This window comes from Paramormyrops kingsleyae, chromosome 12 (assembly GCF_048594095.1).
Source record: "Paramormyrops kingsleyae isolate MSU_618 chromosome 12, PKINGS_0.4, whole genome shotgun sequence".
In the NCBI taxonomy this organism is placed as follows: Eukaryota; Metazoa; Chordata; class Actinopteri; order Osteoglossiformes; family Mormyridae; genus Paramormyrops; species Paramormyrops kingsleyae.
Window position 1 is genome coordinate 10,813,733 of NC_132808.1, and position 17,966 is coordinate 10,831,698.

The following is a 17,966-nucleotide window of genomic DNA, read 5'->3' on the forward strand; positions in this document are numbered from 1 at the left end:
TGGTATAATAAATAAATTAACCAATAAGAGAAAATAGATAATGACTAGTTTTTCCATTTCCAATTTTGTGCTCAAATCAAACATGGAAAAAAATCATATAACAAGCAATAACAACATTTCACTTCCTTCTGAAACCTCTTTGAAAAGTTCCCCTGCAGCCCAGCTGTCTGTAAATGACAAATTATTGAGATTAAATAATTAAAATTGAATATGGGTAACCTTATAACATGGTTGTTTTTTTTTGCAGAATTGGTTGTCAAATTCACTCAGATCCGTACCCTTGCCTTTTTTTCCTGCTTCCAAAAAATCAATGGTCCACTTGCCTAATACACTGTATAATGGCATGCTTGAGATCCAAGCCAAGCCAACATTTTTATGGGCTGGGCATCACTGGTGTCAATTGTATGCACTGCCAGCCAGGTTCTACCCAGATCTGCCTCACTGGTACTAAACACTGTGACATGCTGATATAACGTCGCCCAAACAGCATGGACCTCAGAGACACTAAGCTGACAGAGTTCAGTACCGGTCCACTGTATCTGGTCCCCCTATGCTGGCTATGGGTAGCTACCCTCCCCACCTCGATATAAGCCACCAGTGAACCCACTTTCATCTCCCCGGTGAAGAATACGGTCCTCTTCTCTCACAATCACCCAAATCCCTCTATTCAGACGACACACCACTCGTGCAATCAGGACATCACACTGACCAGTTAGTGATGCTGCAGGTTCTAACATACCCCACCAGAGGGCTGTCAGCAATGAAATTCACATGGCGACTTTTTATTTGGCTGGGCAGTGTATTATGCCAACACAGTGGTTATAATTTCAATATTTTGTTGAATGCATCATACATAGGGGCTGGACAAAATAATGGAAACACCACATAAAATTGACTGACTTTGAAGAAATAGTAAAAATGCACACTTAGTCAGTTGAGTCATATTAGGTGTTTGCTGTGGTGTAAACACTGTAACTAGGGATTATGGTGTCAAGAGATCTAATGATGATCAAGGCATTTTGGAGCCCAGTATCTGGGGGCTGGGAGCTCCAGCAGTATAGTGACCCTAAGGATCCCAGGAATGCCAGGACAGGAATCTTTGGACGGCTCTGGAGTGGCCAGTGGAGAGTCCCGGTGTGGATCCTGCAGTGATGGGAAAACTAGTGATTGTGAGAAGAGTTTAAAGGTGGATATTAAGCTAACTACTAATAATTGAGTTCAAGCTCAGTTTATTTCTGAGGCACATTTCACACAACTGCAGTTGAAACAAAGTGCTATACTATCAAAATACACAAACACAACACTTAAAACACTTAAAGACACTTAAACATAAACACTTAAAGTGTTTTCTTGCTTTCCCAGCAGTCCTCTTGGAACCTAAGAAAAATGAGATGCCTGATTAGAAGAAGGAAATGTATGCATTGGCACTATTAGTATTAAGTAATTAATTTAACTTTAGGGCATGTACAAGGGATTCCAATTTTAGAGTCAATTAATATGAAATGTTAAATATGTATAGAGAACCTTCAAGGCTGAACATCCAAACTTCCTGCTTCAAAATGAGGACTGAACAAACATCAGCGAGCTGCTACATAGGGTAAGACTCGGGTCTAATAATGTTACTGCCTTAATTAGGTATTAATTAGGTACTCTGTACCATGTGACCAGTTCACAGGGCTGTGCATGGCGACGTAGGTTCCAGGTGACACGGAATCCGGAGACTCATAAAGGTTTTCCGGCTGCATTTCTTCAGTCCATTTGAGCCGTGCAGTTGTTGGAACATGGAAAGACAGAATCACATGCATGGTAAACTGAGTCTGGACCACATCTCCATCATAGGTACCTGAACAGCAATACTGAGGCAAGCCTCTTCATCCATTTCCTTCATACTGTCCTAGACAAGTCCCCTTAAAAATGCTAAACTACTAAATAAGTGAGTGAATTAAAAGCAGAGCAGACTCAGCCCCACCCTAAGGTTACCTTTATCATAATCTGCTGTTTGGACTGGAGACAGTGGGAGGTGGTGATGCAGGTCTGAACCTACACTCAGTGAATCTCAGAGAGAAAAAATAAGACAAGAGAAGATAAAGTATAACGGATATTTAGTAACACTTTACTTGACAGGACACACATAATATAGTATTATGCTATTACTTATGCATCAATTAACACATACTAAGTCTTAGTTACATACTAAACTCATGTTAACTCATCATTAATGAATTGTGACACCTGTTTTATCTCAAGCAGTTATTGTATTTGTTACTTAAAGTGACCAAACGTAATGAAGTATTACAGTTTTTTCAGTCATTATAATACATATCTCAATACCATGTCCACTTTTTCACAACACTTAACACATGCACCATACCATTGGACCATGTGAGCTAAACTATTTATATGTTTGCATGGCTTTGTCACAATATGCATTCAATCACCACTTCCCCCAAATTTCATGAATACTTCTCGCAGTCAGTGTTCGTCACCAGCAAAACTTTGTACAACCACAGCCGATTTTTCAGATGTTTAGATAATCTGTTCAAAACAGGTTAACTTTCAGGTCAAAACCTAATGAAATTTAGAGCACTGTAAATTGAAATATGCTGCATTTTGACAGACAAAGGACACTATGCACTTCTACTAACACAAATAATTATGTTTTTAGCAGAAATTTCGTATTTTTATTTTTGTTTGCTGCTTTGTTACCATTTATACAAATGAGGCCATGAAGTGTCCCTTTCCTTTTTGCAAGGCAACACAATGTAATCTGTGAAAAAACAGTGGGTATGGCAACACATACAGTACAGGCCAAAAGTTTGGACACACCTTCTCATTCAATGTGTTGTCTTTATTTTCATGACCATTCTCACTGAAGATTCTCACTGAAGGCATCAAAACTATGAATGAACACATGTGGAGTTAAGTACTTAACAAAAAAGGTGGAATAACTGAAAACATGTTTTATATTCTAGTTTCTTCAAAATAGCCACCCTTTGCTCTGATTACTGCTTTACTTTACTAAACACCTCTGGGAACTCCTTCAAGACTGTTGGAAAACCATTTCAGGTGACTACCTCTTGAAGCTCATCGAGAGAATGCCAAGAGTGTGCAAAGCAGTAATCAGAGCAAAGGGTGGCTATTTTGAAGAAACTAGAATATAAAACATGTTTTCAGTTATTTCACCTTTTTTTGTTACAGTTTTTTCCAGTCATTTTAACGCGTGTCTCAATACCATGTCCACTTTTTCAAAACACTTAACCCATGCACCATACCATTGAACCACGTGAGCTAAACTATGTATACGTTTGCATTGCTTTGACACAATATGCATTCAATCACCACTTCCCCCAAATTTCATGAATACTTCTCTCAGTCAGTGTTCGCCACCAGCAAAACTTTGTACAACTACAGCCGATTTTTCAGACGTTTAGATAATCTGTTCAAAACAGTTAACTTTCAGGTCAAAACCTAATGAAATTTAGAGCACTGTCAATTGAAATATGCTGCATTTTCACAGACAAAGGACACTATGCACTTGCACTAACACAAATAATTGTGCTTTTAGCAGAAATTTCCTAATTTTGTTTTTGTTTGCTGCTTCGTTACCATCTACATTATCTATACGAATGAGGCCATGGAGTGTCCCTTTCCTTTTTGCAAGGCAACACAATGTAATCTGTGCAAAAACAGTGGGTATGGCAACACATATATTACAGTACAACATTTACATGTATTTATTTAGCAGGCACTTTTATCCAAAGCGACTTACAGTGACGTACTATATCTACAGAGACAGTCCCCCTGGAGCAAGTTGGGGTCAAGGGCCTTGCTCAGGGGCACAATGATGGCACCTCCTGGGAGTGAACTCACAATCTTCTGGGGTTCCTAATGGGAGCCCAGCCAGATCCCTAACTACTAGACCACCACCATCCCCCTACATCAGAGATCTCCAAGTCCGGTCCTGGAGAGCTACTGTCCAGTAGGTTTTCTATCCTACCTGGCTTCTGATGAGCCACACCTGTTCCTGGTATTTACTTGAGTATAGGTGTGACTCATCAGAAGCCAGGTAGGATAGAAAAACCTACTGGACAGTAGCTCTCCAGGACTGGAGTTGGAGACCCCTGCCCTAGATCACCCCAAGCATTTTACAATGGTTGAAGCTGGAAAGCTGAATGAAAACACACACCAGCCTGAAATTTCAGCTAAGAACCTATCTAGGAATTTGTTTGGTTAGTGCAAATTTGCCATATGTACAAAAGGGCAGGGACGGATTACGGACCGGGCCAGCGGGGCCGCTGCCCTGGGGCCCTTGGGGTGCAGGGGGCCCGTGGGGCCCCTATCCCAAAACAATTTGCAACGCTTATCAACAATGTATTTTCGTTTGTCTATTTTGGAGGGCCTACATTCTTTGATCCTCTGCCTACAAGGGCCCCTGACCCTATAGGGCCTCTGATGGAAACATGGAGGGAGGGCGTTTGGCTGCCAAGGGCCCTTGAATTGTGGTGGTTGTGGTGGTGGTGCTGGTGGTGGGGGGGTTCGGTGCTTTCAGGGGGCCCCCGGCCCTGCTATAGGAACTTTAAAGGGAAATGGGTGCATGGGAGCCTACTTTTAGAAGGCCCTCTTAGGCCCTCCTATTATGGTCCTGGCTTCTGGCTACCAGGGGGTCCTAGGGAGGATGGGGGTTTTGGGGGCTTTTAGAGGGCCCTCTGATTATGAGGGCCCTACTAGGAGGCCCTAGGGAGGAGGGTGTAGTGTACCTTTAGAGGGCCATCTGATTACAAGGGCCCCTATCATGGGGCCCCTGGCTTCTGGGGGGAAGGGAGGGGGGCATGTTACTGTAACAGCCTTACAGAAGGCCCTCTGACTAGGGAGCGGTAGCATGGTGGGATGGAGGTGGTTAACCTGCCTGCTGAGTGGCCCCCAGACCAGTGTAGCAGTGTAAGAGTTTGACCAGTGTAATCATTCCCAGGGCTGTAGTGGAGGCTAAACGCAAGTAAACACGGTTTACCCACCTCTGAAATTTCAGAATTAGAGTTTACCCACTTCTCAATTGATCTAAATGCACATCATAGTATAGTTTATGCACAAAATGTGATCACAGAATTCGTAGTTCACCCACCTCTTATTTTACCACTACACCCCTGATCACTTCGTTCTGTAAGGGGATATGGTACACAGGTGGATTCTGGCATGGTTCAGCTGGACACGGTACACATGTAGTCATTTACGTAGCAACTAGCCATCCCAGACAATGCTGGTGTTTTTTTTTTTTTTTTTGGCGTTTTGCCCAGGGGCCCACACAACCCATAATCCGTCCCTGCAAAAGGGGCCATCTTTGGATTGGTATTTTCTGCTAGGAATGAAATATTTACATACTGCAAAAAAGAAACAGCAACACTTACATGATTTCTAATTAAATATATTGCAGCATTTCAGAATTGGTTGGTATTACAATTTTCATATGCAAAAGTAGCTCTTGTTTATTTTATTTTTACAATGCAACATGACAGTAATTTGTGCCAAACTGGAGGATACAGCCACACTTTATATATGTAATTTGCAATGCTGAAAGTTGTTAGTGTTTTTTAGCCCAATGAACATTGAGTGCCCCAGTAGTGTTGTTGGCTGACAGCATTTGTCATGGTTATGGCAGCATGAGTCACTTTTGGGTGAATTGTGAAACGTTTTGGTGGTTGTAGGGCATTTTGCACCAAAGGTTAAGTGGTGTGCTCAGTTGTGTATTGGTACAGCCCACTGTGTTAAGTGTTTTGAAAAAGTGGACATGGTATTGAGACAAGTGTGAAAATGATTGGGAAAAACTGTAAGTACATAACTCCACATGTGTTCATTCATAGTTTTGATGCCTTCAGTGAGAATCTACCAAAAATAAAGACAACACATTGAATGAGAAGGTGTGTCCAAACCTTTGGCCTGTACTGTATATTACAGTAAAACATTTACATTTATTCATTTAGCAGGCACTTTTATCCAAAGCGACTCACAGTGAAGTACTGTAACTACAGTCCCCCTGGAGCAAGTTGGGGTCAAGGGCCTTGCTCAGGGGAACAATGGTGGCAGCCCCTGGGATTGAACTCCCGCCGCCGTGGAAGAAATGTGATAGGAAGGAGAGCCACCATTGATGCTCCAGGCCAGAGGGGCGCTAACATCACTATGTGTGCAGCAGTATCTGCAGAAGGACCGCACCTGCACAGGGCTGTAATTGGGGCATACAACACAGCCCTCCTGGTTACTTTTCTTGATGAACTGTGGGAAAAACTTACTGCCCCAAGAGATCAAGAAAGGCAAAATTTACCAACATATGCGATTGTATGGGACAGTGTGGCCTTTCACCTCTCGACAGGTCACTGCATGGTTTACAGACCACCCCAGGATGATGCCATTATTCCTGCCACCCTACTCACCTTTCCTCAACCCAATTTAGGAATTGTTTTCTGCATGAAGATGGAAAGTGTATGACCACCGCCCACATGACCATATGTCATAACTAGAGGCAATGGTGGCTGGGTGTATGGACATAACTGCAGAGGACATCCAGGGCTGGATAAGACACTCTAAGAGATTCTTTCCTAGGTGTATGGCAGAGGACAACATCTGATGTGATGTTGACGAAAATCTATAGCCAAATGCTGAGGACAGAATGGATTAGATCAGTCCAGCAGTTCTACGTTCTGAGCCATTGATAAACAGGACTTGTATTTTTTGTTGGTGTAATTGATCGTATTTTTTAATTTTTTTTGGGTGGGTAATACAGTAGATATTGCACTCTGTGGACAAAAAAAAAAGTCCACTGAATTACACTGTTTGCATTTGTGATTCATTTATCTATCATGTATTTATACATTACAGTAAAACATGGCTCCTTGTTTTCTCTTACAGTAAAACACTCAGTACAAACAATAAAGGCCTTAAGAGACAACCTCTTCGAGTTGAGCAGGAAAGATTAAAAAAAATCAGATTGAATATTATTTGTCTTATTATTTGTCAAGTAGAGGAAGCAAGCAAGCAAATGATCTGTCTTCTTCTGCAGTATCAGCACTTAAATGAGAAATGCAGTCTGGGAGAATAGGTGACTGTAGTGACTGTCTTTCTGTGCCATCAATGTGCGCAGGGAGTAAGACCAGAGTACAGAGTGTATATTTCTTGCTTTTGCCAAAAACAAGTACCTCTGCTTCAATGTGAAGGTAATCGTTTAAAGCCAGACAACTCCAGGTTGAAAAATAAATATGTCCAACTCTTGCCTGAGAACCGTTGTGATGTTTATATTTCAAATATAAGCTTAAGTCCATCCATCCATCCATGTAGCTGGTGGTCTAGGCATGACTCAGAGCCTAGGAGGCGAAGCAGAGATCGGTACACAGGAGGACAGGAACACAAGGAGGGGAAACACGCTTACACACTGGATAAACCATGAAGATCTCGCGTCTGGCTCACCCAGAAATAGGAGACTGACAAGGGGAAGATTGAAAACAGATGGGCGGGGCGTGGTTCCAACGCGGAACCACCAGTGTCATCACGGACCTTGATGGACCGGGCTTCCCCGAACAGGCGTGTCCTATCAGTGTGATTTCCCCGGAGGGATGTGGATGTTGAGATGTTGAAGGGGGGTCCCCAGAGTGGTCCGTGATAGGGAGGTCATTGGCCACATACTTCATAGGGATCAATGGGTCGTATTAAGCTGACGTCAAATACATCAAGGCAAGGAAACCAAATAACTACAGGGACGGTGACAGAAAGCTTTGCTAAAAGCCATGTGTTATGTACAGCCCTTAGTTGTTTATACACCTTACCAATAGATGGCGCTGTGACCTCAGGTCCGTTGGAGACATAGCAGATGGAGAAGGGGTAACCCTTCTATCGTCTTCCTTATACCCAGGTTACCTGTCTTTACTAGGCCTACATCCATATCACGGATGGTCCACACCTCCTCAGGCACTTCCCTTTCCATCTCCTGCCAACATTCCTCTGCACTTTATTTCCCTTCACACTGCACTCCTATCATGCTTCACAGCCACAAACCTCTGAATCTCCTGCACTCTCTGCACTCCACTGACTCCTTACCAACTCTTCTCCCGCCGCTGCCTGCACTCCTTCGCCTTCCGTCGGCACCCAAACCACCTGCTTTGCTCGCCCCATCATTTCTCCCAGATCCAGCGTGGGCTGATTAAAAGGCACAGCTAAGTGGGGCTCCACGTCTGGTATGTTGTTCCATTCTCCAACTATTCCCGTCCTCCGAATCTGAATGCCCCCCCCCCACCAGGACACATGCCTGAACCGCCTTTATGTCCCCCATCGCTAGGAGTCGTCCTATAGTTTCCTCCTCAAATACATTCATCCATTTTCCAGCCCCGTCTGCCAGAACTGGGAGTCTGAGGAGCAGTTAACTGAGTTAATTTACCTGGTAAAATAAAGTTTAAATAAATGACATAAATGCTCTAATAGTACACGTAAGTTAGTGGTTTGTTTATTGTTGGTTGCTGTAATATTGCGCTGCTTTATTTGGTTAATCGTCCAGCCTGTGAAGAAGGCATTCAAGTAAGAATTGCATTGTAGTATGACTCATTTCCTGGCGCGTACAATTTATATTAGGTCAGCGTTCACGGTTCGACTTCTGATATTCAGATCGAGTTCTAGGTCAAACTGGTTTGTTCGACTTTCAAGAAGTTTGAGTTCTAGTGAGTTCGAGAACCGAAGTACCACTGTACTGTCCCTGATACTGCGGAGGTCGTAACTCCTCCTGCTCTGTTTACCTTTGACTCCCCCCTGCTTCTCACTCATCACCTTTCTCATCGCTTTCTGCTCTCTTCTCCAGGCCTCTCCCTTTGCCTTAACCTCAGACCCTCCAGGTCCTCACTCCTTTTCTCGTTACGCCTTTCTGTCTTCTTATTAGCCTTATGATACTTTATCAGAGTCTCCATCTCCTCACCCGCCGCCACATCCCTAGATTATTTATTTGTTTACTACTCACTCCCTCTCCTGGGCAAAAGCTAACTTTGATTTTCTATGTTTTATGTGCTCCTGCTCTCTCACACAATGCAGTGTTTCCCCAACCATTATATTAGGGGGCGCCCCCCCCCCCCCAACGGCACATCCCGCCCCCCCCTTGAAGGTCAAGTTAATTTTATTTAATTCTATTTTCTATATAGCTCCAGATCACAACAGAAGTCATTTAAGGTTACCTTTCCTATAGAACAGGTCTATACATTGTCCTTTTATTAAACAAACTAAATAGCATTATGTTATTTATCTTATTTACACAACAGCTTGTCATTTTTGTCTCTACATGGTTTACAATTCTACGTGTTTACAATTCTCCTCTGCGCTCTGTATCGCGCATAGCGGAGTTTCGCCCCGATGCGTGTGCACAGACATGTGTGCGTATACACAGGTGAGCACACTCCCACCAGCGGACAGTGAGCGCATCGGAAAATATGTCGCGTGAATCACCTGAAAAGCAGACAAAAATATCTGCTGTGCCATACATCTATGTATGACTCCTCAGATCTCCAGCCCGGTCAAAAGTTTCACTAATAATCTACTTCTTCCCTTGCATGCTTAATCATATACTGTACTCCCCGATCACAACACCTTACCGGTGCTTTAAGGTTAAGATTTGTCCAAATTTTACAGTAACCTACCCACACTTATACTAGAGAGAATGTTTTTGCATCAAAGCTCGCGAATATTACATTTCGATTCCCCAGTTATGGCTTTAGATACCTAGGGATCCTGATATATCACACTTATACAAATCTGATTATGGTAAATTACTATGTGAAATAAAGAATGATCTCCAAAGATGGGAAATCCTCCCTCTATCCTTATTAGGGAGAGTGCAGAGTATTAGAATGAACATACTACCTAGGGATCCTGATATATCACACTTATACAAATCTGATTATGGTAAATTTCTATGTGAAATAAAGAATGATCTCCAAAGATGGGAAATCCTCCCTCTATCCTTATTAGGGAGAGTGCAGAGTATTAGAATGAACATACTACCTAGGGATCCTGATATATCACACTTATACAAATCTGATTATGGTAAATTTCTATGTGAAATAAAGAATGATCTCCAAAGATGGGAAATCCTCCCTCTATCCTTATTAGGGAGAGTGCAGAGTATTAGAATGAACATACTACCTAGGCTTCTCTTGATGTTCCACTCCCTGCCCATAGAGGTCCCCATATCCACATTCAAAATGCTCGATAAATGGTTATCCAAATATATCTGGCAAAATTAAAGACCCAGGATTAAACTGAAGAGACTGTTAAACTCAAAAGAGAATGGGGGTCTGCACTTACCTAAATTAAAAATGTATTACTTGGCAGCCCAACTTAGATCAGTAGTGGCATGGATAAGCCAGGGTAGGGAGGCTCAGTGGGTGGGAATGGAGCAGAGTAACTGCCCAAATTTGCCTCTGGACATAGCAATTTTTTTAATCAAAAACATGGAAAGTAAATAAAATCAATAACATTTGGATGAGAAACGCTCTGAAAAATGAGAGAGAGGCTGGGACTCCCTTCATCAATATCAAGAGCAATGAAAATTGCACATAATGTTGATTTTCTACCATCTAAATTGGATACAGGGTTTAAGACATGGGAAGAAAAGGGTTTAAGCAGTTGGATCAGTTGTTTGATGGAGGAGATCTAATGTCCTTTGAACAACTTAGAAACAAATGTGGCATTTTTTTAGATACATATAGCCAACCAATATGGAGAACTTGTTTATATTAACAATTAAAGGATTGGTTAAAATGAACATTTCATCATATATTTATAAAATATTACAAAAAGAGTCAGAGAACAATAGTATTGATATCAATGAGAAATGGGAACTAGAGATGAATACTATCATTAAAGAGCAAGACTGGACTCATTCATGTAAAGAAGGACACAGAATAACAAACAGTCCTACATGGAGGGAATCTGATAGGAAAGTTAAAATGAGATACTTTAAGACTCCTCTTCTCATCTCTATGTTTGGCAACACCTCTAATCAATGTTGGAGGGGTTGTGACCTGGTAGGAGACCACACCTACATTTTTTGGATTGTCCAAAACTGTCAGAGTACTGGCAAAATATACAGGAAAAGATTAAAAGGAGATGATCATCGACTTCAGGAGAAAACAGCCCAGTCATTCACCACTCGTCATTGACAACAATGTCGTGGAGGTGGTCAGCAGCATAAAATTTCTGGGTGTGCAGATGACTGGAAACCTGGACTGGTCACCAAATACAACTTCTCAGGTAAAACGGGCTCAGCAGAGGTTGCATTTCCTGCGCAGGATGAAGAGAGAACACCTTTCCTCTCCCATACTCACCACTTTCTACCGAGGCACCATAGAGAGCGTGCTAACCAGCTGTATCTCCATCTGGTTTGGCAGCTCAAAAGCCTCAGACAGAAAATTGCTGCAGAGAGTGGTGAGGACTGCAGAGAGGATCATCGGGACTTCTCTTCCATCCATCCAGGACATTGCACTTAAACGCTGTCTGAGGAGAGCCCGTGACATCATCGGGGATTCCACCCACCCGCACCACGGTCTGTTCTCCCTGCTGCCTTCGGGGAAGAGGCTTTGCAGTATTAAGACCAGAACAGCCAGATTCTGCAACAGTTTCATTCCTCAAGCCATCAGACTCCTGAACTCATAACAGCCCCTCCCCTACACACCTCTCCCCCACACTCCGTGTCTCTCCATCCATGCACATGTCACTTTTCAAGAACTTGCACTGTGTCTTGCACTGTCTACTGTCTTGCACTATGTCTTGTGGTGATGTACACTGTGTTTTTTGCTGCTAAATTGTGGTACTTGTACTTCTGCTCCTATTTATATATTTATATATACATCTTTTTATATATATTTATTACACACTCTACCAGGCTGATGTTGAGCAAAATAATGCAACGCAATTTCGTTCTGTTGTGCACTAACCCGTGTATCTCTGAATGACAATAAAGTAACTATTCTATTCTATTCTATTCTATTCTATTCTATTCTATTCTAAAAAATGCTTGAACATAAAATTACCATTTGAACCAGCTCATTTCATACTAGGAATTATACCACATAATATAGTGCATGAAAATAAGGTTTTATTACTGAGAGTTTTCTTTTAATTGCCAAGAAGATGATAACGATCTCCTAGCTAAAACCACAGCCCCCCACGATAGTACAATGGAAACAGAGTAAAGAAAGTGTATATCATGGAATTTATAACTGCAAAATTGTTACTGAGAACGGAGTGTTTCTTGACTAAATGACTTCCAGTCTATAATTTTCTTTTTTCAACAGATGTATGACACCTAACAAAGGATAGGGTTGAATTGAGACTCAAATTAAAATGTTCTCCCGCTAATTTCCACCTGTTTAGCAGCCTATGGTCTGATTTCATTGTGTATACTCTTTGAAAGTTGGCAGGCTTAGTTGATTGACAGTGTTATTCAATTAAAGGTGGCAGCACCCAACCCATTCTGGTTTTATGATTATATGGATGGAATGATGTGCACAGACTGGCCTGTATGTATATTGATGTGTAGATCGCAGACTGCCCAGAGATATATTCTTGTATTTTTGTTGGACATTTGACTGCTAATGTACTGAAAAAAAATCTATGTTAAACTTTAATAAAGTTTAAAAAAAAGCTTGCGAATACTTCTTTCTGCGTCCCTATCAATTCACCTCCTACCAATTTAGACTCCATACAATTTTTATTACTGAAACAACTATTTATGCACATTTAACGCTCAACTTATCTGCTAATTGTACGCACTCTTCCTCTGTCTTGGCCCAAAACCATGTCTGCCCGCTTTCTCCACTGGCTCATAAATTTTCCCCATTAAACTAAACGCGCTCTGGGACCTTTTCCTCCTACAGTATTTTATATAACACAACCAGTCTGCTCCAGCAGACCTTCTTCTCTCCCAAACCCTCAGATTAAACTGTCCCCTCGTCTACAGTGTTATCTCTGGGGCAATATTCACACGTGACCCTTCCGTTGGGGATTTCTCTCACACCACACACACACACTGGGCCCACTGAATTCTACCCAAGTGGTTTTCTCCTCCCCCAGTCAGCAAGTCCCCTTACCAGGAGGTCCTGCCTGGCGTCCTGTGAGACACACCCATCTCCTTTTCCCTGTTCTAGTTCCCTATCTTTTCAGGCAATAATGAAAACCCTTTCTTACCTATCCTTAGGGCGCCCCCTTCAGGGCAGACAGGTATGCTCCGGATCCTCTGCCAGCTGGTCGCCTCCCAGGGTCTCTTCTCTGATCCTGTTATTGAGGTCAAATTATGTTGTGTTTTTTTTCTTCCCCCACCAATCAGGAGTCAGGAACCGCTTGTGTTGATCTTCAGATTAAGTCTTTATTGCAACAGCGGGGTTACAGCCAAGGCTGGACACCCTGCAGGAGTGTGTGCAATACTGTTTTACACTAATGTTTATACATTTTCTTATCATTTAAGCACCATCATTTCTTCAACCATTCACCATCATTGTTTTCTCCCTTGGTCACACCCCTAGGTGACAAGTTTGCCAATCATCTCTTTTACGGTTTGGTCCCTTTTACTTTTGGTGAACTCAGGCGAATCCCTCCCTTCAGTAGCAAACCTTGGCAGCTTCAGCTTGTTGTGCATTGTCTGGCTACAGGGTTAATAATATATTTGTCCTTCAACATATACAGTATAGTGATAAGCTGTAGCACTAATAAAGTACAAATTCATACATCAAAGGCTAACATAAATAATATACAATACAAATAATATAAAATAGGTAACAGATTCTTCTAACAGGTGCTAATTCATACTTGTTTTTCATAACATTGTGCATGGTCTGCATTCATAACAGTAATTGCATGGTCTGCATTCTCTGAAGGTCTACATCAGCTTCTTAATAGAGTCCTAATGATTACATTCTCTATGCTAAATAATATCCATCCATCCTTCTGGGTAGCGGGGGGTCCGGAGTCTATCGCGGAAGCTACGGGCACGAGGCGGGGAACGACCCAGGACGGTGGGCAGCCCATCACAGGGCACAGTCACACACCATTCACGCCTATGGGCAATTTGGTAACTCCAATAAATATAAATATAATGAATAAATATATTTTTCTACCTTAGCGGGAACACTGGCACTGGGAAGATGCAGCTGGGTAAAAACTGACTGCCGTGCTGCTGACTGACTTTTCAGTTCTGGCACTTATCGGCTGCTTGTGGCTGTTTTAGCGGGGAACTCGGTCTCCTAGCTTTTGTGCACCGTTTTGAAACGCCGCTCCAAACTGCCCTTCTTTGGTAAAGCCAGGCTCGCGTTGCATTTAAGACATATGGACTTCGAATTTGAGTAAACAAAAAAAGTATCCTCTACCCACTCTGAATGAAATGATACGTTTTTGATCGTTTGGCTTCTCACATGTTTGCGTGCTAAATGTTTACAGTACACGATTAGCTGCACACTGAAAAAAGGGCGGGCGCGCGCACGTGCACGGAGCAATTGAGAATTAATCTGCGATCGCGACCGACTGTTTGGGCAGCCCTGCTCTGTGCGATTGACAATTCAGTTGCATTAAAGCAGGCTGACCAGAACATAGAAATAACATAGAAATTGATAACAGGAAGAAGGACAAGTGATCTTGACGGTTTCCAATAAATCAAACATATTAACTTCATATGTAAACACACCATTTAAAATGATACACATCTATAATGAGCCATATCATATACATGTATGGTTTAATAAAGAAGACAAAATGAGTATTTGGAGCGATATTCCAGAATTTTTCACCTTCTCTTTATCCTTTGGCTGGCGCCCCCGCCCCCCATTTGAAAATAGCACTAATGATTGAACCATCCCGAAATAAAACGCATAAAACACCCAAACCAGTTGCGATATATCAAGATATACTGTGGACATTTGCATTTTCTTCGACCAATCAGCAAATGACCTTGTGCTTGAGTACAACCAATGACAAGCCGGTTAGGGGTTCTAGAACGCAGTACATTTTTTTTTTTTTTTACATTTAAATCTTGTGCAGCTCTGAACAGTTATCACTAGTGGTTTGTTCTTGTTCTATCATGGGTTTGTCAGCATCCTCTTGTCGTTTTGCAACCAAGTGCCGTTTTTTTAGGAAGCTTCTGAAGAAGCGTCCTCGTAAAGATGTCCAGTTGTCAGACCAGGGGAAAAAGGTAAACCGTCTTTATTGTGATCTGCAGGGAGACGTTACCTAGCAGTTATGCGTGCATATGAGTCACACGTTTCACACATATGATTGCACTCGCATCTTTGTGTATTGCAGCCCATGGAGAAGGAGAGCATTCACCGGCTACTAGAGCACATAGAGCTGCATGGCCTCCAAACTGAGGGCATTTACCGCAAGCCTGGTAGCGTCAAGGGCATGAGGGAGCTGCGCCAGCAGCTGGAGAAAGGTGAGTCAGCCGGCACTGCTTCCCCTTCTGGAAAGGCCCTCTCAGAGCTGGGCTGCTCATTTCTGGATCCATAACAATGCTGGTTCTGTGCACCATCCAGACCCAATGGCGGTATGTCTGGAGGACTACCCCATCCATTGTGTCACTGGCCTGGTCAGTGAATGGCTCCGGAACCTGCCTGAACCATTGACAACCTTCAGCCAGTACAGTGGCTTCCTGCATGCCATGGGTAAGGCCTGACTGCTTCTGGATGGGGCAGGGAGGTCAGTTCTCCTATCCAGTACCAAATGATGAAATGAAACATATCTCCACCCCCACCGCAGAGCCACCAGAAAAGTCAGAACAACTGGGGAGAATCTCCCAGGTGCTGGACATGCTCCCTCCAGCCAGCATCGACATGCTGGAGAGACTCTTCTTCCACTTAGTCAGGTGGGATGGCATCCCTTGCTCACTTCCCAGATATCCTTCACAATGAATTGTATTGTATTGAATTGAATTGTAAAGCTGGACTCCACCTCTGCCTTCCCTGACCTCTGACAATCTTCTCCTTCTCAGGGTGGCCAGTGAGGAAGGCCATAATCGCATGTCCACCCATTCGCTGGCCATAGTCTTTGCCCCCTCCATCCTTCGCCCTCCTAACACCACAAACCCGCTTGACATTATGAAGGACATGAGCAAAATCACGATGTGAGTACCTCGCTTACCCTTCAGGCACAGGCCACCAAGGCTTCTGGGCTTGTTCCCCCAAAAGGCTGTAGGCTGCGTCGAACCCCCACCACATAACTGTCTTTCTATGTGCACCGTCTACGCAGGTGTCTGGAGCTCATTTTAAACGAGCAGAAGAGACGCTATGAGGAGCTGAATGAGGGGGAGGAAAATGAAATTATGGCAAACTGTATTTCCCTGACGCCCTGCCGGTTATACCGTGCACAGGGACAGAATGACCTGGACACTATCCAACATTAAGTCACCCAGTCCAGAACATAATGAGACCTTTGTAAATAATATAATATAATATAATAATAATGTAATAGTTTGTGTGTATAATGTATAATATAATAGAGTTTGTATATAATAATTCACATAATAAACATTACTTAAACTTTTGTTACTTTTTTAGTCCGGTCTGATTTTTTCAAAAGCACACATTTGAACGATGTTGTGTAAAATGAGTTGGCACATTAGATGCGTTTCCAGAAAAATATCCAAATTCACTATAACAGGGTGAACAGACAGTCTTATTAACTACGCCCTCTCTCTGGTGTTGGCATAATTTATTGGGAAGCCACGATTAGCACGTTTTCCATGCTCTGCAGAGCCTCTTTGCGACCACAAAATTGTGAGAATTGAGTTGCATTAAAGCAGGCTGACCAGAACATAGAAATAACATAGACATTGGTAATAACAGGAAGAATGATAAGGGATCTTGACAGTTTCCAGTAAATCAAATTTATTAACTTCATATGTAAACACACCATTTATAATTATAAACATCCATAATGCGTCATATGATGTACATGTATGATGTAATAAAGGTGAAATAAATGTCAACCAATATAAGAAAATAGATAATGACTAGTTTTTCCATTTCCAATTTTGTGCTCAAATCAAACATTAGCAGCAACAGTACCGGGAATCCTAGACCAATAATATAGATGGCCGCTGCACTTCCGTTGTGGGTTTTGTATTCGTGTTGTGGCTTTGGCATTGTGTGACCCATCTGGACCACCGTAGAATGTAATATAAAGTGACAAATTATTGAGATTAAATAATTAAAATTGAATATGGGTAACCTTATAACATGGTTGTTCAAATCAAACCTTTTTTTGCAGAATTGGTTGTCAAAGTCACTCAGATCCGTACCCTTGCCTTTTTTCCTGTTTCCAAAAAATCATGGTCCACTTGCCTAATACACTGTATGATCGCATGCTTGAGATGTAACTTCAGTGATAATAATGCCAATGACAAACTTGCATAAAAAGTGCATTTTACAAGATGGCATTAATAGCATCTTGACCTATCCATCATTAAAGACACTAACATCAATTAATAATTATCCCATTACATTGTTTTTTTGTTATAAAATTATTTTACAAGAACATAAAATCATGTAACACCAATGACACAATTAAATGAACCATGTAAAAAAAATGTGTTTCCAGAAAACGCTTTTAAAGGTAAATTTGTAACTTATAGAATGAGGTGATACTGACTATGAAGCTCATTTCAACAGTCTCTTTGTCCTGTGGTCTTTGACCTATAGGAAGCACTTATCTACCACTTTTTATACTTTCAAAATGTCAGTTTTACTATCAATGACACCCAGGACATCAAATTAAAGGACACACATTATTTTGCAATAATTTTCTATCTTAATTATTTTATTTAGTTTATTTACGTTTAATAGACGTTTCATATTTATATTAAGTCTGAGAAAATAAAATAAGTAATAAGTAAAGATTTTTTTAACACCTGCAAATTCACTGAAGCAGTATGCATGACGCAGGGGACAAACCCTTATATATAA

General features: G+C 41.9%; 1 protein-coding gene and 1 long non-coding RNA gene across 3 annotated transcripts; one reads left to right on the top strand and one right to left on the bottom strand.

The window, feature by feature from the left end:
- Window positions 1-1,178: 1,178 nt before the first annotated feature.
- LOC140593631 (uncharacterized) lies at window positions 1,179-14,972 on the bottom strand. 2 transcript variants are annotated; one of them, XR_011994049.1, is made up of 5 exons: window positions 14,133-14,972; window positions 13,207-13,422; window positions 1,981-2,055; window positions 1,658-1,747; window positions 1,179-1,377 (listed from the first exon to the last, which is right to left on the bottom strand). It is a non-coding gene; the product is annotated as an uncharacterized lncRNA (long non-coding RNA). The 2 variants fall into 2 exon arrangements; XR_011994050.1 differs by lacking the exon at window positions 1,981-2,055 and having other exon boundaries at window positions 14,133-14,971.
- Window positions 14,523-16,493, top strand: LOC140593629 (unconventional myosin-IXb-like). Its single transcript, XM_072718670.1, has 6 exons — window positions 14,523-15,199; window positions 15,310-15,439; window positions 15,540-15,668; window positions 15,763-15,868; window positions 15,995-16,126; window positions 16,252-16,493. The coding sequence occupies exons 1-6, from the start codon at window positions 15,089-15,091 to the stop codon at window positions 16,403-16,405; spliced, it is 762 nt and encodes a 253-aa protein (XP_072574771.1). The 5' UTR covers window positions 14,523-15,088; the 3' UTR covers window positions 16,406-16,493.
- Window positions 16,494-17,966: the final 1,473 nt, after the last annotated feature.